Source organism: Porites lutea, chromosome 3 (assembly GCF_958299795.1).
Source record: "Porites lutea chromosome 3, jaPorLute2.1, whole genome shotgun sequence".
In the NCBI taxonomy this organism is placed as follows: Eukaryota; Metazoa; Cnidaria; class Anthozoa; order Scleractinia; family Poritidae; genus Porites; species Porites lutea.
In genome coordinates, this window is record NC_133203.1 from 7,030,717 (window position 1) to 7,055,930 (window position 25,214).

Genomic DNA, 25,214 nt, shown 5'->3' on the forward strand with positions numbered 1-25,214 from the left:
AACAATCTGGCCTTAATGGGGAGGCGAGCGTTCCTTATTTCTGATGAGGGATACTATAGTTAAAGATAAAACAGAATGAAATGGGTTAGACACTTTTTCCATTGAAAGAAACTGTAAAAAAATTATAAGGAAACAAATGCAATAGTTTTTCATATTTCCTTACTGAAGGGTTTTCCTACAAGATAAACCGATTGGTACAAATCAGCTGGTCCTTCCTGCAATCCCCCAAATAAACAAGTCAAACGTCCCATAAATACAGAGAATGGAAGTCTGTCTCATATTTTTCCCATGTTTATGTTATCGCTCAAGATTGATAGTTGAAAAAACATGGTTAATTCTTGGTTTTCAACCACGTGACAAGGCCACCATGTTGGTGATCAATACAACTTTTCTCGAAGAATTTACATGAAAAATAGGGTTACGTTCTCAGAGGAGAGAAGTGCTTTTGTTCTTTACAACCAACATGGCCACCGTGACATCACATGCAAACCAGCAATAGAGCACCGGCCAAATGGCAGATCTGGAAATATAGTCAGTCCTCAGACAATCTCACTAGAATTTTCCATTGTCTGATTTAATAGCCTGTGTAACATGCGTCAAAAGGGGAGGGAGGGGAGGAAATAAGGGAGAGGGGATTTTGTGCTTTCTTTCCCTTCCCCTTTTTTGCTTCTGTCAATTAGGCTTATGCCTGATGAGATCTTACCTGCAGTCCCAAGTGATGACCGCATGGACAGATCAGAGGCCTATGCCCATCATTTTGAAATTGAAGATTTGCATAATACTTAAAGAAATAATCGTAAGTCAATTTTATGTATCACAGACAACTTTTCTGGTTTGTCCAACTGAAATGCAGGGCTGTTGTTAAGGGCGGCGAGGGATTTCCCCCGGGCTCATGTGATCCCCGCCTACTTTCATCGGAAAATAGATAAAAAATGGAACCAAATGGCAACTTGGTTGGAAATACATCTTTTCTGAAAAGATATTATTTTAGCAGCCGCTACATGGAGAAAGGCATAGATGGGAACGTTGGGTTTGACATAGGAGACCTATAAAAAGGAAGTGTAAAAAGAGTGAAACATAACATGCAACACCTCAGATTGACAACTGAGGATTTACCCTTTCTATCATGGAATAGAGCAGCACCTCTAAGAAACCTCCAAGAAACTATTAATTCTCCTCTAACGTTTCTAAAAACTTAAAATCTATAACTTATTTTCAAAATTAGCTTTTTCGTTAAGAACTTGATGGAACAATTATGGAACATCTACTTCTCGGTCCCACTAACACTTGTATTATTAACAAACAAGTTTAAAACCAAATTTCATAAACAAGTAATTTATTTGAACATTCATAACTACACAAATTGAGTTTGATCAGTATTGTACACTGGGCCCAAGAGTATACGTAGTTGTGATCTTGATTGACAAGTTACTCACACATGTGAGCGCAATTGAATGTGACTTGAGTCTTTGAACCATGTGAGATTGTGATGCGGGAGTGAATTAAACCTGTTGCATTAAAGTCAGTGACTTGTGACCATGTTGGGGAAACTAAACTACTACTGCTACTGGAGGCATTCCTGACAGTATTCAAAGGGGAGTTATTTCATTGGAATAAGTCAGAATATTTAACAATTATTCCTCGAGCCCGAATGGGCTCCGAGTCAATAGCCCATGAGGCCAAAGGCCAAATGGGCTACAGGCTCAGAGGCCATGAGGACAAGAGGAAAAACAGTTTTAGTAAAATTGAACTAGTCAGTCAAAAATATCGAGACAAAACAACTTTAGCTAGCTAAACGTGATGCAGCCGCCATTGTTTTGGTTTTCAAAGCCGGCGCTTTTTGCTACTAGTGGGCTATAACATATAGCCTAGTAGTAGCTCAACCCATCAGAATGCAGCATTGATAATAGACTACTAGTTAGATTTTGCTAAAAATAATACATGTACCTAAAACTTCCCAAATTGAAAATGGTCACTTTGGTCTTTGATGTTTGTTTGCAAGCTTCCTTGTCTACCACAATGAATGAAAAGGTTCTAGGAGAAGCTGTTCTGCATGGCTGCAAGTTGGCATCACTCCCCACTTGGCAGTACTGGAGAGGGTGAATGAGCCATTTCCCTGACTTGTCAAAAGCATGCCTTTACAAGCGATTACTAGCAGGCCACTGATTGGCCAAAACTTCCCTGACCCCAACCAGATTTCTCACGTAAATAGCTTAAGCCACAATTACATCAAAATGTGGAAAAAAAGTAGAACATATTTTATGATATTACTACAATAATTGAATAGACCAATAGCTACTAACTCTATTAAATTATAACTACTACAATAAAATAGACCTATGGCTACTAACTTTACATGCTAAATCAAAGACACATGAACACAAACTGTCACTTACAATGTAATATAATAACTATATAAGCAAAAACAATTCAATTTAGGCATCATCTAGCCTGTCAGCAGAGGTTTCTCTCTTGCAAGGCTTAAAGTGTTTACAAAGTCGTTCATGTCGCTTGTCAGTTGCATCATTGGTTTGTTAATAAAGAAACCAACTATGCGAATGACAAGCAACACAAACTTCTTCATAAATGCTAAAAACCATGCAAGAGACTAAGAAACCTCTGCTCGCAGGTTAGGCAACATCAGGGCTGTCATTAGTAGCCTGTCGCTGGCTTTTTAGCTGGCTACTGTAGCAAAATCTGCCGGCTACTTTGAAAATAAGTCAAACATAACAAAATAATATAAGAGAATTTGAGACATAAATGACCAGCTACTTTCCCTAAGAGAAAGACCAGCTTAAAACCTAAATGACAACTGTCCAGAACATTGGAAATTTTTCAAAATAGTTTTGAATGACTCAAGTTCAAAAGAAACATATCTACAATGTATCTTAGCAATGTGAATTCATCTTGAACCAATTTACTTAAACATATGTACATGCACAAATCAACATAGGTGACAAAAAAGATTTCCGAATTTGTTTTGGTGTACACCTAAAGTACTATTCTTAACATAATTTCCTAAAACCTGCCTGATATTCTTCCATAAGCACTTTTAAACACAGAGCTCATTAAATGAGAAGAAGCTGTCTGATTTTCTAAGTTATAAGTTTAAACAGTGCAACAAATCCTTGCAAACATTAAAACTAGTGTAAAATACAGCTACATACCGTAAAATTCCGAAAATAAGCCCCTCCATGTATAAGCACCTCAAAATACAAGCCCCCCAAAATCGTAACGCAAAAAACCCTCCATTAAATCGCCCCTCTGGATATAATCCCCCCGGGGGGCTTGTACTTGGAATTTGCCCTTGAATACAAAGTAAAACAAAGCAAAAATGGTAAATTTCCTTTCCACTACAAGCTAGCCCAACCGATTTTATAATGCAAATTTCCCTCCGTGCATAAGCCCCTCCGAATATAGGCCCCTCCAAAAATTAGCCCCTCAAAAAGGGGCTTTGAAAAATATAAGCCCCGGGGCTTATTTTCGGAATTTTACAGTATCATTCTAATTTTATGAAACAAATGAAACATGATTAATATTCTTTGGAAGCATGGACCTCAAGGAAGCAATTTCTCTCATCATCTCGTTCACCTGAAGCTTCAATGACCAGTTTTCCTTCTCCAATTTAGTTGCCTTAGCAAACAAAGTTTTGTGTCTTTCCTTCCTTGCACGGCGAAACTTCCTGGAAGCCTCATTGTTCCTGATCCTCTTTTCAAAGGCTTCATCACTGCAAGAGCTTCCTACAGAGGAAGGAGAATCTTGTGATTGATCAAACAGCATTGACTCATTGTTTTGCAAACTTGCTGGTGAGTGCTCAAGGGCTTGCTGTTCTGGAGGAGGATTCTCTGCTGAGCTTTGCACACAAGATATTCCAGGATCAGCACGACTAAGTCCACTGGCATTTAAATTTTCTTCACCATCTGACAATTCTACAAAGCCACCATGAACATCCTCCTTATTTTGAGCACTACCAAGAGACAACGCTCCATTAACAGGCCAAGACTTCTGAAAAACAATTTCCCTGCAATTCTCCCCAGACATCAACTGCTCGAGTTCAGCCACTTGGTCAAAGAACAGCTCTCTATGGTCGCTTTGACCCCAAGCAGGATCTGTTGACCAAAAGCTGGATGATTGGTCCTCCAGCGGGCTCTCGACAAGATGCTCCTGGCCTTTTGGGGAGGCAAGGTGGAAGACCCCTGTAGGACATCAAAATATCGGCAATTATCACCAGCTGATCAAATTTCCTGTAATCTTACACATCACATTTTAACAATACTAACTCAAAAACGTACGTCATTGGTCAAAATAGGTAATCTGTGTTTTTGGTTATGGTAATGTACGATATTTGACCTGAACATAAAATTGAAAGATAGATTGTATAACATGTACAACATAAGTAGGGTATAGAACAAACTTTCAATTGTGTCAGTCCAGAAAATATCCATACCCCTCCCACAAATGGTTTTTCAGATTAGCCCGTCAAACCCAGGGTTTTCAATAAGATTTTAAGTAGGTGGTAGAAGCTTTGCAGTTGGTGGAGAAGTAGCCTGCGAAAACATCCGTTTCTCCTCGCTCTTCGCCACTGGGGACATTTCGCGCGGAGAAACGTCTGCGACTCAGCAACAGAAATTCCATACCGATGACATAAAATCTGTCCGGAATCCCGTCAGAAGTGCTGATTGGTCGATGGAGTAGTTACATTGTTTGAGCTATTGTTTGCGAATGACAGACAAAAGACAAAACGCCACAAAGGTCAAATGTAAACGTGAAGAATCTCTAACAAAACAGTCAATATTGGTAGAATATAGTGTTCTCTAGAAGAAGCATTTGAGTTTTGCTGGAGCTCATTGGCACACAAACACAGCACTTTCCCAAAAACAACCAGAAGACACGTAAGATTGGACAAAAATATATTTGGAACCCCATGACCACCGGATTTCTTATGTAAACATTGATTTGCGTCATCAGTAATGAAATTTCTGCCCCTGAGTGGCAGACGTTCCTTGGCGTGAAATGTCCCTAGTGGCGAAGAGCGAGGAGAAACGGATGTTTTCGCAGGCTAGTGGAGAAGAAAAAAAAAGGTGGCAAAAGCACTACTTGAGGGCACAAGTTTTTGGAAAAATTTTGAAATCTGGCCCTCTTAGAATGCATTCCAGTCTTCAAGGGTGATTGCAATTAAATAATTAAATCTTTAGAGGTAAGAAGACAATATGTCCTCAACCGGTGGGGGGAGGGGGAGGGGGTATGGATACCGACCCAGCGGTACTAGGGACAACAATTTTGTCAAATGGAAAGGGAAATTTCGGTCGGAACGACCGAAAAGACCGGACCGGTCTGCAAAGGTGTTCCCAAATATTCCGGTCGGACCGAACGAAACGGTCCGTTCCATTTGATTCCTAAACGACATTTCCGGAATTTTGGGCTGAATGGAAATAACCGTTCTTTCTAAACGTTTTTCATTATAAGATGGCACTCAAAATAACTACTCAAACACGAAAAACATCTTACCATTGTCAAAGACGAGGCTTGGATTCGTAAAGAGGCGACGCACTGAAAGTGTAGCCGTTTTCAGTGGGACTTTCCACGTGGCCGTTAAAGGCGGTTTGAGCGGCCATATTGCCACTCTCCCTCACCAAGTCAGCGCTTGAAGACGGTAAAACAGCATTCTTACACGTCCCTTTTGGACGACCAGCAGAACTCTTCAGGTGCATTTCTCGATCAGAAGTTGGCATAAACTAACAAAATGAAATTCACTTTAAAAATACGGCAACAACTTGTTTGGCAACCCCGAACAATCGAAAATGGTGCAATACCAGAAACGAAGACACGTACTAGTGACAACAGGTCGAGAAGGACTGGAACGAGACTTTTTTTCCTCTTCGTTTCCAGGTTTTCTCCTCTTTCCGCGCGCCACAGCAACGTACAATGGAATCATGATTGACATAATTTTGAAAAAAATCAAAATAAAAACGAGTTTAAAGTTTCCGAGATGGGCATCGTAATTTTGGGAAGCTAAATTACGTAATTAGATTAGGCAGTTTCTATTTTCTGAAGCTAGGGGTAATGAGTGCCCCCCTTCATGGCACCCCCATCACAACCCACACCCTTTAAAAACTTTAATTATTCCTCTTGAATTCCAGTCTTTAGAATTCCGGGGTGTGGATATCTAGCTCGATATCAAAATGCCATCAACTGTAATAAGCTGTATGCCGGTGGGTGCAGGTTTGTGGGGTGTGATTGAACCCTGGTCCTAATCCTAACACATTAAGTGACACCCACACCTGCAAATCAAAGCCAGCACCAGGCATGCTGGCCAAACCTTTCATGAAACCTTTTCCTTTCATAGGGGATCTACTGTGAAAAATTTAAGGACTGAGTCAAATTGTCATCAGCTCAGTACAGTGAAACTTTGATATATAACAAAGTCCTTGATTTTCTTTACCCCAGAAAAAGTAAGATACATGAAAAAGGACCTCGATAGAACAAAACGTCATTATAGCAAACATGTTTTGCCAGTCCCTTGGGTCTTTGTTATATCGAGGTTCCACCGTAAAAAGCTTGAAGTTAAGTTCTTTTATACATTTGAGAGTGTTTTATATGCAAAAAAATCTTTAAAAACAAATAATAAGGGGTGAGGCTACTGGACATCAACCTACAAGTAACCTGAGTGGCAGAAACATAAAAAAAAATATAGGGGGTGAGAGCCAGCAACAGTCTCAACAATGTAACATTACTCCTTTCAATGACCAATTATCTTTATTCGCTACTGTTGTCGTTGTTTTTTTTTTTATTAAAAATATACACTTATATTTGTTTACTCCAGCCCTCTTCTTAACTCCAAGGTCTCTCTTCTTACTGCCTCACTCCAGCAGACAGAGAGAAGATAGAATAAAAACCAAATTGCTGGTTTCTGTGTCAATCTTCCGTGTCTGCTGTAAGCACCTCAACACCTGTATCTGTTATTAGCACTGTGTGTTCAAACTGAGCTGTCCTAAAGAAGAAAAATAAAAAAATGACACAGCTTTAATCTCAAAACAGTTGAACCTCTATACTAACAATTAAATTATATTATTCTAAAAAGAAAATTTGTTATGACATAGCTTAAGGTGCAGACCGGCCATGACCTTCAGCTCCAAGCTCTTGACCTCTGTTCAATTTACATCATATAATTACATCAAACCAAATTTGGAGGAGAAACATGTACAGGTGATACCTTTTGCCATCTTCAGTGATGACAGTCCAGCCATCTTCCAGAATTTTTATTGTGGGTGATCCTTCACAAAGAACAGGCTCTGAAATATTAAAAATAAACATGGCAAAAACGCCATATTTTGACTACGCATTTCAAGATTTGTATTGAACTGAACCTGCAGTCTTCACTTGTTTGTCACCATGGTCTTAGTCAGGGGCATAGCTAGTAGGGGGTGGTCCTGGGGTGTCTATGACCCCTCTCCCCTTTGTGAGATAATTGTTTTATGTCCCGATAATTCAGATGGCCAAATCACATGAATCTGAAGAATTAACATGCAATAAATCTTTTCCAGTGCTACAATCTTGGACAAAACTGTTGAGAAAATTGTATACTTGGACAACATTTTTCTAAACATCGTAGCTGTACCGGTTCTTCCCTCTCCCCCTCCCCCTGAAAGCAATGTTGTTGTGTATTCAAAAGAAAGCCTGATCCCGGGGCGTTTGTGGGAAGCAACGTTGAATTGGGGGAAGGGGTTTTCTTTCCGCAAAGGCGTCGTTTTGGAAATAGTTTTGTTGCATAGGAAAGTGGACATGATGGGGAAAACTTTCTCAAGTAGTTTTGTCCGAGATTGTAGATAGTTACTTACTCCAGATGCAGGACCTAACATCTGCGGTAGACCATGCTCTTTTCGTAACTAAAATAGAGTAATTTACGCTACATGGAACCAGAAACTCATAGACATAAGGGGTTGACAACCCCCCATGAGTTTCTGTTGGAACTTACTAACTAAGTTCCACGTAGCATAAATTATTAATCTATGCAGCTATCTTGTAGGCTTGTTCCTCCCCCCACACTCACTGCTCATCCGCAAAAAAAAAACATCACTTTTAGTAAAAGTAAAACACGGGCTGGATGTCAACATGCCAATCTAGTAAAATTTAATACCCTCGGTGTGACACAGTGTGACCCCCCCCCCCCCCCGCCCCTTTGAAAAATCCTAGCTCAGCCCCTGTTAGTGATGAATTTCAGTAGTAGATCCAGGGGAGGGGTTGGGGGCCCAGGCCCCCCCTTATTTTGTAGACCAAACTGAGGCCTGAAAGGCTGAAAAAAAATTTTTGGAGACTGCCCCGCTCCCCACCTTATCTCAAAGTCTGGATCCGGCACTGAATTTCCTGCTATGCATGCAGAGTACCATGGGAATAAACAACACGTTCGTTTTACAACGCTTACCTATAGTAAATGTCATTCCCGCTTCCATTTTTCCAGGATTGAAATTAACTACAAAGTAAAGAAAAAAAATCATAAACCCCCTGTTGAGCAAGGGGATTAATAGAGAGGAAGGTTTATTTAATTTAGCAAAAATGATGGCATCGGTTCTCCATAAAAACTAGTTCACAAAGTAGAAAAGCTCAGTCACATGAGGTTGGAGGTCATACAAACAAAGATCAAGAACAAATCAGAACTTCCAACACGTGAATACACCATAACCAAATCAGTCCACATGAAGTGTTACAGTTCAGTTTATCATTTAAAAATAATGAGGGAGGGGAGGGGGGACTAAATAACATTCTTGGGGAGATTGTTAGAGAAGGGGGCTTAATGGAGGATTTACGGTACTGAAGTATAACCATCATTTATAACCATTTTGTTTTATAATAGCTTACATGCACACCTGTGTGCAAGATTTCAGGTGGTCCATGAAACACTGATCCTACACCATGACCTGCCAGATAAGGGCAAACTCTAAATCCATCTTTCTTAGCCATGAAGCTGCAAAATTAAGACCCTTGGGTTAGCCAAATCATCATGATGTGGGTGGACTGGGTTGTTCTTATTATGAACTCTAGGAAAAAGAGCAGTACCCTTCAGAGTACCTATGACCATAACAGCCCATCCATGTTTTTTTTTTTCCAACTTTTGTTTGTCTGGAACCAGTTAGCAATTATCCATCGATACTGCAGCAGAGAGTGCTTTAAAACTACCAAATATACTTAGCCTTGGCATCCAAGGCAAGCAAAGATATTGCTCCAAAAAGAGGTTTGTGTGGTGTGGTACACAAACCTGCCCCCACCATACAAACGACTGTAAAATTCCGCAACTTTGCAGAGCTACACATATCTCTTCATTACTTTACAACAAATCACTCTCAAACTTGGCAGCTTTACAGATTTTAAGGGGTTCTTTCCAGCCATTTTGATGGATTTTTCGCTAACTATAGTCCCAGTCAAAAGTTAAAAACAAAAAAAGAAAAGTTTAAAAATGGTCTATAATTTATACAAGTGTTTCACTTCTTTGCTTTAAATGACTATTAAAGCAATATGCAGCACATAAAGCATGTACCTTATTGTATTACCAATCCAAGAAAACCTTGTACCAGGGCTACAGATGTTGACAGCAGCGTCTAAACACATTCGACAGCTTTCTAATAATTTTTGTGCTTGTGGGTCCACGGAGCCTACTGCATAAGTCTCGCACAGATCACCATGTACACCGCCTATATAGACCTAAAATTGGCAACAGTTAACATTAGACCTAAATATACCAGGAATAACAGCCTTTGTGAAGTCCTGTCCTATGCCCCTTCAAAAGAAAAACACAGTACACAAGACGTTCCTCCTCTCCCATTTCTTTTCCCAGCACTGCATCTAGGCTTACAGTAGTAGAGAAATAAATAACATTTAATATATTACTTCTACCAATATTTACACATAAGAACTCTGACAGCGTATACGTAGCCAGTACAAGGGATAAGCAAGCAACTAACTAAATGATGGATGATGATAAAGGATCTTAAAACGTTTGGATGTTCTCAGGTATGAGAAATTCTGTTCTAAAGCCCGGTTTGGACAACAAATCATTGCTTATTCATCTAGTTTCAGTTCCCCAAACAGGGGTAGCGCCCAGCAGTTATAAACAATAAACAAGTTCTGGTTGATTGCATCTCCAAGTTTTGTTAAATGATGTGAACTGCTTGGGGATTACACTTACCGAAACATCCACGCTGACAATGTCACCATTCTGAAGGGGCCGACTGTAAAGACAAAGTGGAAAGAACTAAATTATCAATAATTTCATATGTTACCGTATTTCTGAACATATTGCAACGATATACAATTTCACTATTGTCAGTAACTATCGTGAACTCCACAGTTAGCAAAATTGTCAAAAGATTATGGGAAAGATTTATAGAAGAGCAAATCGACAAAAAAGTGGTTTTTTAGATTAAAACCTGTGTGGAGAGAGGGGGCTTCGTACAGCATCAATAATTATTTGTGGGCAAAGGTGTCAGATTCACAAAGCCATCTTATGCCAAAATGTATCTCAAGTATTGTCTCAAAATAATTGGTGATTGTTAAGAAACAATACTTAATTCTTCAATAATCCTCCTAATAGTAACAAGTAGAAGAAATAAAATAAATCAACATAAATAGAACTTCTCTTGGTTGTGTGTGTGTATTTCAAAGACATTAATTTGAAGGAGTAGTTGATTTAGATGTTATTGAGGGGGACATTGGGGGGTACCCAATACCGCAATACCGTACGAAAAATTGGCAAATACCAAAATACCGTGTCGAAAATGGACGAAATACCGATACCGCATTTATGATCTCTGACACTTACTTAATGTTGTATCCATCTCACATGTTTTTTTGTTTGTTTGTTTGTTTTTTTATCTGAAGCATGTATACGCCAGAAATCAACCTCAGCCTTCACGAGAAAACGTGAGAAGATCTCGAATTGATCAGTACAACGATCGAAAAGCCAGGTCATTGGATGTCCTGCCAATTTCATCATAGAGTAATTGTCAGAAATTGTGTATTCATTTACGGTTAAGTCTAAAGTCTTCCAAACATTGACCTACATTAGACAGGAGAGGGCAAATGAACAGTACTGCAATACCATGAAGGATCTTCTTTTACTGAATACGGTTAGCCAGAGGGATGAAAAACCGCATACCGCAGGGCTGGATGATACTGCAATACTGCACATTAAAATCAAAATTACCGAAATACCGCTTGAAAAAAAGCTCAATACCGCAATACCGTAAACCCCCATGTCCCCCTCATTATTCTGCCATGATATATCAATGAGAGCTACATTACCTATCAGGCACTCCATGGACAGCGACATTGTTAACAGATGTACAAACAGACTTGGGAAATCCCTTGTAGTTCAGCGGAGAAGGATAAGCACCAAATGAGATTGCTGCCTGGTGTACAACTTTGTCAATATCTTCTGTTGTGACACCTACCTTAAAAGAAAGCACAGAAGGCTTAGAGCTTACTTAGTTAATATAGCGGGGAAGACCACACCCAAAACTACAAAACTACAACTGCTACATGTATAAAACACACTAGAAACCAGAAAACTGGCCACTCTGATGACCAAAAAGTATACAACTGTATAAAGGTACACATTTTGTTCATTGAAGTCTCTTTATATTATGAGAACTAAATGCACATTTCTTAACATTTCTTCCTAAACTGGACAGGAAATGTAGCACAAAAAGAAAAAAAAGGTAGTTAACCTGAAAATTGCTTCTTTGATACTCGAAACATCCACCAATCTATATATCTCCCTTTCACTAGGTCTTACAAGGGTTTCCCCAGGATCTCGTGCAGTAAACAATTAGCAACAAGATTGGACAAGTCTTTATTAACAAAAAGTTGACAAAGTCACCAGCTTTTCATCCACGGCTGACCAAAGTTTCTGATCCAATTTTTGTACAAAATCTGTGATCTAAACTTTGAGAAATGCAGGGTCCAGAATCTGGGCTAAAATTCAAAACTGATTTGTAATCCATCAAATCATAACTATAACGAAATTCTCAAATCTGATTGGCTATCAACTATCCTGATTTCAGCACTAATAAGACAGTACGCGTCATTGTGCACGCGCACTTGAATGGGTTTTTATTCTCACTTCTAGCAAAAAAACTATTAGAATATCCTGTGTTTTAATTTTAGGAAAGCTTAAGATATCACAAATTTTGTTATAGTTATGATTAATTGGTAATGTAACAGAACTTCATGTTGTCCAAATATTCGGCTTGTAATCATACTCGTGATTAAACAAATCACACAGTCATGTAGTAGGAGTCACTAATATGATTACAGACCAAACTGGACTCCAGTCAGTCCAATTACCATTATACATTTTAGGGATACACTCATCCACCCATTCACAATTTATTGCACAAGACAAGTCCTCAATCAAAACATATTTTAATGCGAAATCTGTCAATCCATTTAGTCATTCAACCCCCTCATAACCTATTGCCCCAAAAGCTTAAGAATGGCTTGTTAAAACAACACACACTTCTTATTCTCTCACCTTAATATTGTCCCTTGCGATATTCAGGACTTTCCGCGCTGTTCTACATGCAGTCTTCATAGCAGCAATTTGCTCATCTGTTTTGATTTCAGTAGCTTCAGGGGGTTCTGGTACTATGCCTGTATCAGCATAAGGAGGGCGTATGATATGTGGAGGTAAATAACCAGGTGGAGAAACTCTGTGCTTAAGTTCTGTGATCACTTCATATGAATTGCTTGTTGAAGAATTTCTACCATAAAAGAGTGGCACAGCAGTTATTATAACACCACAAAAATCCCTCTTTCTTAAAGACAGGTCTTTAAATTGTCCAGTGTGCTTTTAAAAGATAGCAAACTAAATAAAGTCTCTTTCTGAGTTATTAGTCCAAACACCTGTACAATATGACACTTGGGACTAAACTATCCAACTCATGACCGTCAATAGGTTTCCTTCTAGAATGAGTAGTTTTTGCAAACAAAAAGGAACTAATAATTCAGGTTACAGACATAAGGACAGAAACAACTTCATACCTGCATATGCGATGAACTATCCTTTCCAATAGCTGTATTTGGCGATGGTCTACACGAAAATGTACTCCGGTTAAACTCAATTTTACTTTATCTGTAGCTTAAATAGGTAAATTGTAGGAACATTTAAAGGAAAGTAACGACGAAGGTCACAAAACAAGACTGAGATAAATATATCCCAAAAAATGTCATTTTCAAGCAACAGAAATTCTCAATCAGTGTTTATGGTTTCACTAAAATTTTTTTTCCTTCTGTTGCTTGCAATCTGTTTGTAGTCAGTTGAATGGGTACAAAAAATGGTTAGACTTGGCAAGACTAGTAGTTAGGACACAGTGCGAGCCAGTGAGCCATATGCAAAAGAAAAATAGAAAAAAATCGAAAAAGAAGTAATGTGAAAAAAAATAACCGAAAGCTAACCATTGTAAATAAGTGTTTAACACCAAAAAGCACTTAACCCCAATCCGTAAAAAAAGTTTTTAACCCTAAACAGCGCTTAACCCTAATCTGTAAAGCAAGTGCTTAACCCTAGTCAATAAAACTATGAGCACTTATTGTTAATCAGTGAAAGTCGATCAATACTGTGTAATTCTGCAAATATTCCATCAGCAAACCTCGGAACTAAGAAGAAAACATTTTTCATGTATTCACAATTTCATAAAACTCTATTTTTTCCCACGGCTCACATGGCTTGCTGGCTTGCAGATTGTCCAGCCCCTAAGACTAGTAGTGAGAGTGAATGAGAGAGAAAGAGACTCTGAGGGCAATGGAAGGAAAAGAGGCCATTTGTTCCTCTATAACCAATGTATTTAAAATCCCTGTGGCATCAGTTGTGAGCATGAGAAAACTGGATTGGCTCATGAACTATAAAACACCATGAAACCTTTACCAACTCTTCTTATCTCCCCCACCTAGTTTCCCCTTAGGCCATGCCCTTTTTTTTCTCGTTTACCGTCAAATGCATTTCCTGACATTGGGTCGGTCGGTCAGATTAAAGAAAAAAAACCTAAAAAAAAAAGATCACAAGAAGTCTCGGAATAGGAGGCCCTGGTACCCCAGGACGACATCAAAAGTTAACATTTCACATATTTGGATGAAAAAAATGCACAACATACTGTAAAAAATGTTCCTGTTTTTGTTCCTGTTTTTCTCTATACTATGCTCATTTTTCGTCGTTACTTTTTTTTTTTTTGAAAATGCCAAACATTTGGGTCGGTCAGACGACAGTAAACGGAGAAAAAAAAGGGGATGGCCTTATAAGCTTGCAGTATTTTGGCCTGTTTGAGCACTTGATATCGACACTCGCCCAAGACCTTGAAAGACCAGGGGCGGATCTAGGATAAATTTTGACCGATTTCCTAACGAAACGTACCGCCGAGGGCGCAAGCTTCTTGGGGATCAGGGAGCATGGGCTGTCACAGGAATTTTTTTTGGATTTTCACTACCTAAAGGTCCTTTTCCTGGGTTTCTGAGTCATTCAGACAGGATGTTGGCCAGTTCCATTCTCTTCTAATGAAGCCTTGCAAATCGGAGGATTTTATCATGGTCAATTTCCATGTTGTAGTTATGGAACAAGATTTCTCGTTGCATAGCTTTTTTTTAACTAAAAATATATCTGTGAAAAAATCTGACCGATTTCTGTAAAACCGTGGAAACCAGTGTGGATCCGCGCCTGAAGACTGTTAACAGTCTGTTGATTTTCAGAAACCATCTTGATGCCTAAAAATTGTTTAAGATTTAATAGTGACCAGCTTCCTGTGCTTTGGGGTGGAGTGGGAGCTAGTGGGGTTGGAGGGGGAAGAGAGGTGAAGAAAGGAGGGGGGGAGGGGGGTCAAAGAGCGCTTCACAGATACTAGTTGAATTGCCATTAAGCGGCCAGTGATCAAAGTTCCAAAATAATGGTGTAAAAGAACTGTAAATGAAACTTCTATGCCAACTCCATCAAAGTGGGCTTCATGGAGATTCAACTCCATTTGCACGTGAGTATTGTACCAATTTACGGCTGTGTTTGTTTACGCGCAAAATCTGAAGCACCGACAAACAATATTACAAACTGGATGAACTAATACACTCACACTTAAACTCCAGAAGCCGTTTTGTCCACATCGCATTCATTTACGCTAATCAAAGCGCTGCAAAATCAGAAAAATTAGTGACAAAACTCAAGCTCTACGGAGCCGGCTAAGAACAAATATGGCGCCCAGGTCTTCTTGGATCCAGGCCCCATCCAAAAGAGAACAACCGGAAGCAATAAGAGACTGTCCTTTTGATTATTTTTAGTCAACTGTCAATATCGCGACGACTATACTATAGTCCTAAACAATATGTTATTTGTAACAGCATGTAAGTTCAATTCTTAAATTTATTGAACTGTGTTAATTTTAAGGTTTTTGGGAGAAATGGAGGAGGAGGACGCCTCGTCGTGACAGAAAATGTCACGCAAATATAAACCTTGATGGCTAATCACTGGTATTTCTGAAGCTAATATAGTTTTGTGTTGACGTTTTTCCTGTATGGTATAGGATAGTTTAACTTAGCTTGAATTGATTAAAAGATGTCTTTGAATTTCAGGAGTTTTTTATTTTATCAAAATGTATTCAAGTGTAAAGGTAATGAAATATTGCGTGACAAAAATTTGCCTAGACCGCCCACAATTTGTACGTGATCAGACGCAAATATCAAAGTCTGAATTCCCAAAACACATCTGTTTCAGTGCTTTAAAGCAACCCTCACTTACTGTTCGGCAAGGTAAAATATCACTAATTTAATGATTTCTTTTTTCTCCTTAATAGACGTAAAGAATATAACGAATAAAAACGAAAAAAGTGTTTGTATCATTATTTTGTTTGAAATGACATTAACGCATATCACGAGCTTTGTGAAAAAAAATGTGATTTTTCTAGGAATTTGTCCCTTGCTATATTTAAACAGGGTCTAAAATGACTCAGCAAATTGTCTAAATTATTCAAAGCATCCCAAGAAGGAAGTGAACGAAAAATGTGTGACGTCAAGAGTGCTGCTGCAATGACAATTATAAATTGCGTTAGCCTTCTATTTTAAATATATCCCAGACAGCGCGTGCAGAAGTACACCGAGTGTTGCAAACTCAAAAGTTTCAAATTGACTTGTCCAAATGGCTACAGCCGCATTTCACAGACTTGGTTTGTTAGTAAGAGGAACTGCAGGGCTCTCTTTGACAAAACAACTTGATGTCGTCTTTGCAGAAAGCTCTTCCTTATATTTGATCAAAAGAGGAATTCTTCCTTCTCGACAGGCAGGGGTAGGTAAAACTGTGAACGGCCGCACGTTTATCGAACACAAATTGTATTACATATGCAGGAAATCATATATAGTATTTTAAAGTAATTTTAATTCTCGTCGTTTCAGAATTTGGCCTCATAAGAATATTGTTGTTTCATTCAAAACTACAAACTTCCTAGAGTTATAGATTTTGGAAATTCCAGCCCCAGCAAGACGTTTTGGTAATTTTGGTTATATACTGACTTTAACACATTGTAATTCATTTTTGATGCGAAAATGTGGCGATGAAACTAATTTCTACTATAATTTCTTATTATTGCTTTTAATATTTCCGTGTTTTAAATTTTACTAGTTGATGTTAATTTCTGTCGTATTAACCTTCTAAAAGTCGCACTTTACAGGTCGAAGCGTGGTTTTAATCGTTAGTTTTAACCGTAAATAAAACCTGATAAAGAAAAATTATTTCACCCTCTGAATGTAACAATTTTATCACTTAAAAATACATTTTCCACGAAAACTCTTTCTGGATCAGAATCGTGTTTCAGTCGCTTTTACTTGTTTCGTCGTCGTTATTTGAAATCTCCTCCACTTGAAAGTGAAATAATGGGAAGGAAATGAAAAATGTGCAATGCCTGTTCGGACGCTTTAGATTATTTTCCTTGATGCGTGGAAAATCAATGCGGAAAACAAAGAAAAGAAGCGAGGCGTATTTTACACTCAAGAGCAAGGTGTTTTGACACTTTTTTTAAATGTCGGTGTACGTTTTATAAAGTATTTAATTATCAACTTTCTATTACTTGAGGTAGTTCGTTCGTACAAAGAACTCAAATTCTAAGTATTTTTTCCGGGGTTTCTTTCTATTTATTTTGTCTTTTATTTTTGTCTTCCGGCACTGTGGCTTTCTTGAATTAATTTTACGGAAACATTCGTTTTTATGTTTTCTTTGCCAGAAGTGCTTATTCGGGGATAGGAAGTGTTTGTTGTTGGCTCTACTGGAAAAAAGGTCTTTCTTCCAATAAAACACTTTTTGGTCGATTGAAAAGAAAGCTACTGAGATTACTGAGTCATTAATGCAGTTTCCAGAAAAAAAAATGAAAAAAAATGAAAAAAAATACCTAAAACTATGATCATTTCCAGAGAAAAAATTCCGGCCGGTTCCGTGTTTAGAATTGGAAGTAAAGCTAGTTTTCTTTTATCTAATTGATGATGCATGATGTTGATGACGATGACGCCGATTATGATAGTAATTATCGAAGGAAACTAAGAATGAAATAAACAAGCATTTCACAACCGGAGTGTTGATAAATTACAAAAATAACCTTCTTTTCGTTTCATTCAGACACACAAATTACTTAATGCAAAAGAAAAGGAAGCGAAATTGTTCTTTTTTCGTTTCTTGCTTCGAATAAGCAATCAGTTCCGCAATGATCACGTTTTCCGGGAAAAACCGGACTAAATCATTTTTTTCCTCATCAATATCAGCAAGGACTTTGGCTTCAAAAGGACTTCTAAGGGTATTATTTATGGGTAGGGTGAGAATTTTAAAGCAAAGAGATTTGAGCTATCTTTTCCTCTTAAGAAATAGCGATAGAGTGTTTAGCGGACAAAAGTTTAAAATACATTAATTAGAAGATTTATTATTGACAGTGGTAGTTTTTTAAAAAATGGAAGATACCTTGCAACACGAACATTTTTCTCTGGCCATCAAGGATTTTTTTCTGAGAAACTGAAGCGTCATAGTTTAAGGACATCCGCAATATTGCTATTTGTTTTAGTCAGCCAACATAAAACCAGTCTCTATTTTCCTTTCACTTGGTAAACAAAATTCCTGAGGACAAGGCGACGCAAACAGCGTCCTCGGCGGCACTTTTCGTGACCAGATGAGAGAGAATAGGGACCTTACCAAACTACGACGGCAACGACAATGGGAACGTCAAAAAAGCAACAGGTTTAATGAACGTCACGATTTTTTTTTAAATTTCTTTGCCGTCCCTGGATAACTGGGACGTGACCTGACCAAATTTTAAGTTTACTTGGGAACGGAAACGGAAAGGTGATAAATTCTATCATCTCTGTCACAACTCGGGAGCGGTCTCTTCTCTTCAGCTCCAACCCAATTTCCCTTCTTTTAAGTAACTGGGACCGTTGGATTAATTGTGAAAAAAAGTGAAAGGATGCGAAGTCTATTTTTCAGCGACGTTTTCATGGACGTCGCCGTTGGTCGGATCGTAAGGTCCCTAATGTATGCTGGGCTGCGACTTCGAATTCTGAATCAGAATCAAGAAGAGTCTTTTAATTTTTAAAAATTTCGTTTTCATAGGCATATCATGTGATGTATTTACCACTACTGAAACTAGAATTAATTTCCTTTTTTTCTAGGTCGCTCTTATGTCCACAAGTGTCACTAAAAAACAGCAAGTTGAACCGCACTTCAAGGACGTTCCAATCAATCATTTTGGTAAAGATGGAAACACTTTAGGAGATGAAGAGTACAGGATGCCACATCCAGTCTGGTACTGAAACAAAAATTCATGCTTACAAGAGTGCAGTCTTCGGAATAAAAGACGTTTTAGTTGCAAATCATGTAAAAATGAGCTGTGTTTATCTCGATGGAGTTAGAACCACCTTATACAGCGTACTTTGCGGTACCACAGGAAAGTACTGCTCAGTAGCTTTCATTTCATAATCACACTTTAAGATTTCATTCACAGACTCAAAAGTTTGAACCACCTTGTACAGCGTACTTTACGGTACCACTGGAAAGTACTGCTCAGTAGCTAAGCTTTCCTTAATGGTCACACTTAAAGATTTCATCCACAGACTCAAATGTTAGAGCCACGTTGTACAGCATAATAAACAGCACCACAGGAAAGTACTATTCAGTAGCTTTCATTTGAATGGTCACACTTAAAGATTTTATCCACAGACTCAAAAGTTAGACCAACCTTGTAGGGTGTGATGTACACCACTACAGGAAAAAGAACTACTCAGTGGTTTTCATTAGAAAATGTTCGAACATATTTTGTCAAGATTTAACACTGAAAATGGCCTTGTACACGGTAACCAAGGGAAACAAAAGTATCACTCGAATCTCAATCCTCCCTAGCCAATGTAGACGTTCTTAGGGGTTCGTCACGCATTCCTGAACCCCTAAGAACGTCTGCGTGTGAGGCTATAGCAAATGGGTCTTATCTCAACATTTGATTTCAGGTCGCAAGAAGATGTAGTAAATGTTCAGATAACCCACGAAAAACCTGAAAAGTTTGTAGACAAGGTATCTTTGCGCAGTCATTCAATTTTTTTTATTTTTTCCTTAATTAACCTCAAAATGTCTTTAGCGAACTGGCTTCCTGCGGTTTAGGTTCCCCTCATCTTTGCTCTTTTCCTTCTCAATTCTATAATGAAGAATTAATTTTTCTAACAAACGTACTGTTTCTTACATTTGCGTTTCCTTTTTTGCCTTTCGATTACAGCTCGCATACAGGAGTGTCCAGGCTTTAAGAGGCGTTTTCGACACATTGTCATTGTACCACTTTGTAGAGTTGGACGAAAATCGCTGGCTAAAGTAAGTTTCCAGCAATTTAAAATCACTTACCGTCGTTCCCAGGTTCTCTCGCTAACAACGACATAAACGAGGCTTTGGGAACGAAGATTTGAACTCTGCCCCAAGCCGGACACCCTACCTTCGGGACCAGCTTTGGCTGGACAAACCCGCGGGCTCACCTTTGGCGGCATGGTCTGACCCTCGGGACCACTTTTGTCTGTATGGTGTAACCCTCAGGACCACTTTTGGCTGTATGCTCTTACCCTCGGGACCACCTTTGGTTGTATGTTTTTATCCTCGGGACCACCTTTAGCTGCTTCGTCTAGCCCTCGGGACTAGCTTGGCCGCATGGTCGGTAAAGTAAAGTAAAACTTAGACAATTAACAACAGGGGTCCGAGGATGGACCCCTGCGGCAATCCAGAAGTTATAGCAAGCTCTTCAGATGACTGAACTGTATCCCTCATACTAACTATATCTGTCTTACAGAGATGTTTGTTTCGAAAAACTTGTTACAATTTTTAAAAACCTTCTATGTACACACTGGCCACGAAAAGACGGAGAGGTACAATCAGTTTATATTTGCTCTACCCTTAGTCGCATCATTATGCTGGAAACAATAGCTGGAGTTCCTGGTATGATCGGTGCTATGTCAAGACACTTTCACTCATTAAGAAAGCTTACAAGAGACAACGGATGGATACATACCTTGTTAGGTGAGTCACTTTAGACAAATCAAACCGTAACAGTACTGAAGATGACTGTAGCATCTGACCTATTTCAGTCGACTACACCCAAAAACACAGCACAGATAAACGGTAACGTAATATAGCAAATCGTAACGTAACATCGCATACCATAATGCAACAGCCTGCCATGGCGTAGCGTAAGGCAATGTAATGAAGGTAACAAAAAGTAACATAACATAGCAAACGTAATGTTACTAACGTAACAAAACATAAATAACGTAACGTAGAATAGAATAGCATAACAAACGTACCACGTACCGTAATGTAGCAAAGCGCAACGTAACACCAGAACAAAGCATAGCCGACGCAACATAGCAGAACACAGCATAGTGTTGTGTAAAGGTGCAATACATACGTTACGCAACATAACGTAGCATAACAGAGCGTAACATAACACAGCAGCTAACGTAACGTAGCAAAGTGTAGCGTAACGCAATGTGACTTTAAGGCACAAAAAGTACGATTAAGCATATAGCTAGCATTCAATATCTAACGTGGCAAAGAACAGCATATCGCAACATCAGAACAAAGTGTACCTAGTGTAGTGTAACAAAACATGACCGGCGTAGCCCAACATACAGATAGCAAAGCAGACGTAACGTTAGATAACGTAACGTAACGTAGCATATTATAGCAAAACAAATGTAAAGATAAAGTTCCTTCGCATAAATCGCCATAGCTATGTAGGTCAGGTGACTTTCAAGGCGGATGTTTTGCCTGAAAGTAAAATATCTCATTTATTTAAAGAGGAAGCTGAAAACGAAAGGATGCATTTGATGACAGCACTGGAAATGAAGAAACCTGGAATAATTTTCCGTGGAACAATTTTGTTAGCTCAAGGTAATTTCATTTTCTGAGAAAACTATTATTGCTTTGACGAGTCCGTCAGCCATCGTGACTATAACAAATTCTTCAATCTGATTGGCTGTCGGCAGTTCTGATTTCAACATTAATAGGCCAGTTGCTCTTGAATAAATTCTATTATTCCTTACGTCTAGAGGAAAAAATCTCGAGAAACATTGTGTTTTCAAGTTGAAATTATCACAATTGACAAAAATTTTGCAGGTAACAGAACTTCGTGTTGTCCAATTCTGTCTTTAAAACTGATCAACTGATCCAGCTCGAGGTCATCCTATTTTGGTAAAACGCTCGTACGATGACAGACCGAATCGGACACCACTCTCTAATATTACTATTACTTACAAACCTGTATTTCTTGTTTTACATTTTGTCAGGCATTTTTGTGAACTTGTTTTTCCTGGCTTACGTCATGAGTCCCAGGTTCTGCCACAGATTTGTTGGATATTTGGAGGAAGAAGCAGTCAAAACTTACACTCACTGTCTTGAGGTATATATAGCTGCTTTCTTAACTGCCTTCAGTTTAGTTCCTTTAGGTTACTTCGTCCGTAGTCGGATGTAGCCTCCTGCCAGCGCAGACTGTCCCCTGCATCTTTTTGCAAGCCTTGGCCAAGTCGAACTGCCGACTGCCACAAACATGTCTTCGCACCCTACCATGCAGCACTGATCTCAATACTCTTTCAACACTTTTCTTTTCCTCCCAAGACTGCCATACAATACATCTCGGCGGCTTACCGTTTACAAAACGTTTCCAGAAAGTTTCGGTTGGAAAGTAGAACACAACTTTTCGGGTCGTTCCATGCAGTGTAAAAGTCCCGAAAGTTATGCAAAGTCTGAAAAGATAGTCCTGTTTTACCGGTCGAAATGTTCCAAACGGAAACTAGCTAGGATTCGTGCTTCACTTCATCAAAGCTATTTTTAATCCCAGTTTCAGGCTTTCGCGAACGTTTTTCGGTAAGTGAAACTGATTTGTGCAAATGGTAAATGCGCGGATTCGGGTACCAAATTTACCAGCCCTAAATTTTCTTTATCATTAGCCCGAACTGTGAACCGACCGGTTTAACACATGTAAATGGTAAACAACCTTTACCATGGAGACATGCCCCGGCTCGTTTCCACTTTCATGGAAGCAATGTTGCTGATAATGTCCTTCACTGTTTACTGAGTGCATTCGGATTATTAGATGAATAATCTCTGAGGTGATCTTTTGATAAGACACACGGAGAATCATGTCAAATCTTGTACTGTTTTAGGACTCCTTGGTTCAGCATGTTCCATTAATTCCTCTGTTTTGTTGTTTCTTTTACATTTAGTGTATTGACAGCGGCAAGTTGCCTTTGTGGGAAAATCTACTGGCCCCTAAGATTGCTGTCAACTACTGGAAATTGCCGGTATGTGTCACTGAGTTCGTTGCAATTATTTTAATTCAGTATTTCCACATCTTGCACAATAAAATTGCTTTATCACGCGACATGGCGCTGTCATCCGGCCAACATTTCTGACAGTAGGGAGCTTAAGCAACAACGACGGCCACGGCTACGAAAACGTCACTTAAAAACTGAATTCGCGCTGCCTTAAACTTTATCGCGCTTATTCCATCTCATTCTCATCTCATTCATCAAACGTCGGCAAACTTTTTTGAGTTGAACTCTAAAGGACTGTATCAAAGTTCAAGAAAAGAAAAAAAAGTTGTTCTCTTGTGTTCCCGTCCACGACAAAACGTAAAATTAGGCAGTTTCACGTTGTATTCGTCCAACGACGGCAAAGAAATGTACAAAAATGCGTGATGCACGTGCAAATTTTCTGTTTTGCTAATATGGTCCTATTGCTTTTTTCCCGCTCTCGTTGCCGTCGCCGTCGTCGTTGCTTAAAGGTGATGTTACACGAGACGATTCGCAACGACGATTTTTAGCGCAACACAGCGTTGCAGCATTGTTGCGACATTGTGTCGAACAGTTACAACATTGTTCCAACATTGCAACGCTGTGTCGCGCTAAAAATCATCGTTGCGAATCGTACCGTGTAACATCACCTATTGTTACACGGGACGATTCGCAACAACGATTTTACCACAATAAAGCGTCGCAACATAGTTGCGACATTGTCTCAAATGGTTTCAACACTGTTCCATCATTGGAACGCGGTGTTGCGCTAAAAGTAGTCGTTGGGAATCGTCCCGTGTAACATCACCTTGAGCTCCCTAATACTCAATATACGACTCTCTCTGTTTGGTAAAGTAATTTGAAAATAATTTGTCCTATGGACATTCTTCTTCTTCTAAAGCTTGCTATGAAGTATTAAATTAATAAACTTTTTTCTAAAACAATTTTTAAACATTTCGCTAAAATTTTTCTCTAAGTGCGATTTTAAATTATTTCAAACTCGTAACAATCTTTCACGATTTTTCGTCTCCACCTTTTTTCTAGGAGGGCTCGACAATGCGTGATGTCATTCTGGTCATTCGAGCTGATGAGGCCCATCATCGAGTCGTTAATCATACACTTAGTTCCCTGCCACTGTGTGCACAAAACCCTTTCCTACCGGGCGAGAAAAAGCTGTAAACAGATTCTAAGTAACTTTTTAGCAATGCAGTGTAAGCGATTATCTAGACTAAGAAAACAGCCGACATTTGGCGACGCCAGCACTGGTTTCCCCGCGAAATTACGTCCGAGGAACGAGCGCAGAAATTCCATACTGATCACGAGTCACTTCACAGAACTGGGTACTGCTTTTGATTGGCTGAAGCAAGTTTCCATCGCGGCACGACCAATCAGAAGCACCAATCTAATATGGGTAGTGGCGGATACGTCATCAGAATGGAATTTCTGCGCTCGTTCCTCAGACGTCATTTCGCGGGGAAGCCAGTGGTGGCATCGTAAGATTTCATCCTTTTTCTCAGGCTAGCGATTTTCGTGATCGCTTTTGCTCCATGCTAAACAGGATAAGTTTCTAAAACAGGCAGTTATACGGTAGCATTAGTGTTGTTGTTATCCTTTTTTGAGGAGTGTTGTATGACGAAAAGTAAGAATCAATCTGGCAATCCGTACCAAATCAGAGCTCAAAGAAAAGATACGAGAAAGGAGTAAGCGGGAAAACAACAGTGCGTTAAGCGCGCGGGAAAAAAAAAAGGCGCACGCATGATTTACCTCTGATTGGGTAAATTAAAGGAAGCACGCGTTTGCCATGAATTGCCAATAAAGTACACCGCACAAAGTAAAGAAAAAGTCAATGAAAGGGCAACTTGTAGTATATTTTTGTAAATATCATTTCGCTTTTTTTTCCGAACAGTTCGCGGATGAAATTCGCAGTGTGTAAGAAAAACTTTATATCACATCTTGTCGTAGAAAGAGAGAAAGATGCTAACAAGATTAAGTAATTGAAAAAGGACAGTTGTGCTAGTAAAAAAGCTATGTGTTGCAGTCAATTTTTGTTTAGTTCGACAAAACTTGTAATAAAGTTCTGTTTCTTTAGTAGTTTGTATTTTGTTGCATAGTGGATTTACAAGACCGCGATGACTGGAAAAGGATTCGCTTTCTTATAACATACTTCTAGCATCATGGTATATAAGACATGGCGGAGTAAGATCAATGCAATCAATGTAGTGAAGGCGAAACGCATCCAAACAGCCAATCAAGAAATTGTGGGCTTATGAGGGAGAAGTTGAGCAATGAAGTAACGGAGAAAGCAAGAATATGTTAGCTGAATGAAAATCGTTCATCAATTCACCTTGGTTCCCCCCAAAATAGACTTAGCGACTCGTCCCTCACATGCCGAT

The 25,214-nt window shown here is 39.0% G+C and overlaps 3 protein-coding genes across 3 annotated transcripts; 1 reads left to right on the forward strand and 2 right to left on the reverse strand.

Annotated features, from left to right (window-relative positions):
- Window positions 1-1,319: 1,319 nt before the first annotated feature.
- On the reverse strand, window positions 1,320-6,344 carry LOC140931509 (uncharacterized). The gene is made up of 3 exons (XM_073381318.1): window positions 6,282-6,344; window positions 5,552-5,735; window positions 1,320-4,196 (listed from the first exon to the last, which is right to left on the reverse strand). Exons 1-3 carry the CDS (start codon window positions 6,342-6,344, stop codon window positions 3,511-3,513), a joined length of 933 nt encoding a protein of 310 aa, XP_073237419.1. The 3' UTR covers window positions 1,320-3,510.
- A 409-nt stretch (window positions 6,345-6,753) lies between these two features.
- On the reverse strand, window positions 6,754-15,203 carry LOC140929313 (methionine aminopeptidase 1D, mitochondrial-like). Its single transcript, XM_073379116.1, has 10 exons — window positions 15,105-15,203; window positions 13,036-13,084; window positions 12,527-12,755; window positions 11,296-11,444; window positions 10,181-10,223; window positions 9,533-9,696; window positions 8,865-8,962; window positions 8,423-8,470; window positions 7,214-7,292; window positions 6,754-6,991 (listed from the first exon to the last, which is right to left on the reverse strand). Exons 1-10 carry the CDS (start codon window positions 15,142-15,144, stop codon window positions 6,916-6,918), a joined length of 975 nt encoding a protein of 324 aa, XP_073235217.1. The 5' UTR covers window positions 15,145-15,203; the 3' UTR covers window positions 6,754-6,915.
- An 882-nt stretch (window positions 15,204-16,085) lies between these two features.
- On the forward strand, window positions 16,086-24,088 carry LOC140930313 (alternative oxidase, mitochondrial-like). The gene is made up of 9 exons (XM_073379990.1): window positions 16,086-16,309; window positions 18,670-18,803; window positions 19,501-19,564; window positions 19,764-19,855; window positions 20,430-20,548; window positions 21,329-21,421; window positions 21,817-21,929; window positions 22,753-22,830; window positions 23,866-24,088. Exons 1-9 carry the CDS (start codon window positions 16,163-16,165, stop codon window positions 23,998-24,000), a joined length of 975 nt encoding a protein of 324 aa, XP_073236091.1. The 5' UTR covers window positions 16,086-16,162; the 3' UTR covers window positions 24,001-24,088.
- Window positions 24,089-25,214: the final 1,126 nt, after the last annotated feature.

What these genes read in the sequence shown, in the direction of transcription:
- LOC140931509 (XM_073381318.1), bottom strand. Translation starts at nt 6,344, where the DNA reads ATGAAAGGAAAAGGTTTCATGAAAGGTTTGGCCAGCATGCCTGGTGCT. An exon ending in GTGCTGGCTTTGATTTGCAG is followed by an intron (nt 5,736 to 6,281) that starts GTGTGGGTGTCA and finishes TCATTTTGTTAG; the next exon opens with TTTATGCCAACTTCTGATCG. An exon ending in TGAAAACGGCTACACTTTCA is followed by an intron (nt 4,197 to 5,551) that starts GTGCGTCGCCTC and finishes GATGTCCTACAG; the next exon opens with GGGTCTTCCACCTTGCCTCC.
- LOC140929313 (XM_073379116.1), bottom strand. Translation starts at nt 15,144, where the DNA reads ATGAATGCGATGTGGACAAAACGGCTTCTGGAGTTTAAGT. An exon ending in ATAGTTCATCGCATATGCAG is followed by an intron (nt 12,756 to 13,035) that starts GTATGAAGTTGT and finishes CTTTTATGGTAG; the next exon opens with AAATTCTTCAACAAGCAATT. An exon ending in TGGATTGGTAATACAATAAG is followed by an intron (nt 8,963 to 9,532) that starts GTACATGCTTTA and finishes TTAATTTTGCAG; the next exon opens with CTTCATGGCTAAGAAAGATG.
- LOC140930313 (XM_073379990.1), top strand. Translation starts at nt 16,163, where the DNA reads ATGGCTACAGCCGCATTTCACAGACTTGGTTTGTTAGTAAGAGGAACT. An exon ending in TTCCTTCTCGACAGGCAGGG is followed by an intron (nt 16,310 to 18,669) that starts GTAGGTAAAACT and finishes CTTTTTTTCTAG; the next exon opens with GTCGCTCTTATGTCCACAAG. An exon ending in CTGAAAAGTTTGTAGACAAG is followed by an intron (nt 19,565 to 19,763) that starts GTATCTTTGCGC and finishes TTTCGATTACAG; the next exon opens with CTCGCATACAGGAGTGTCCA.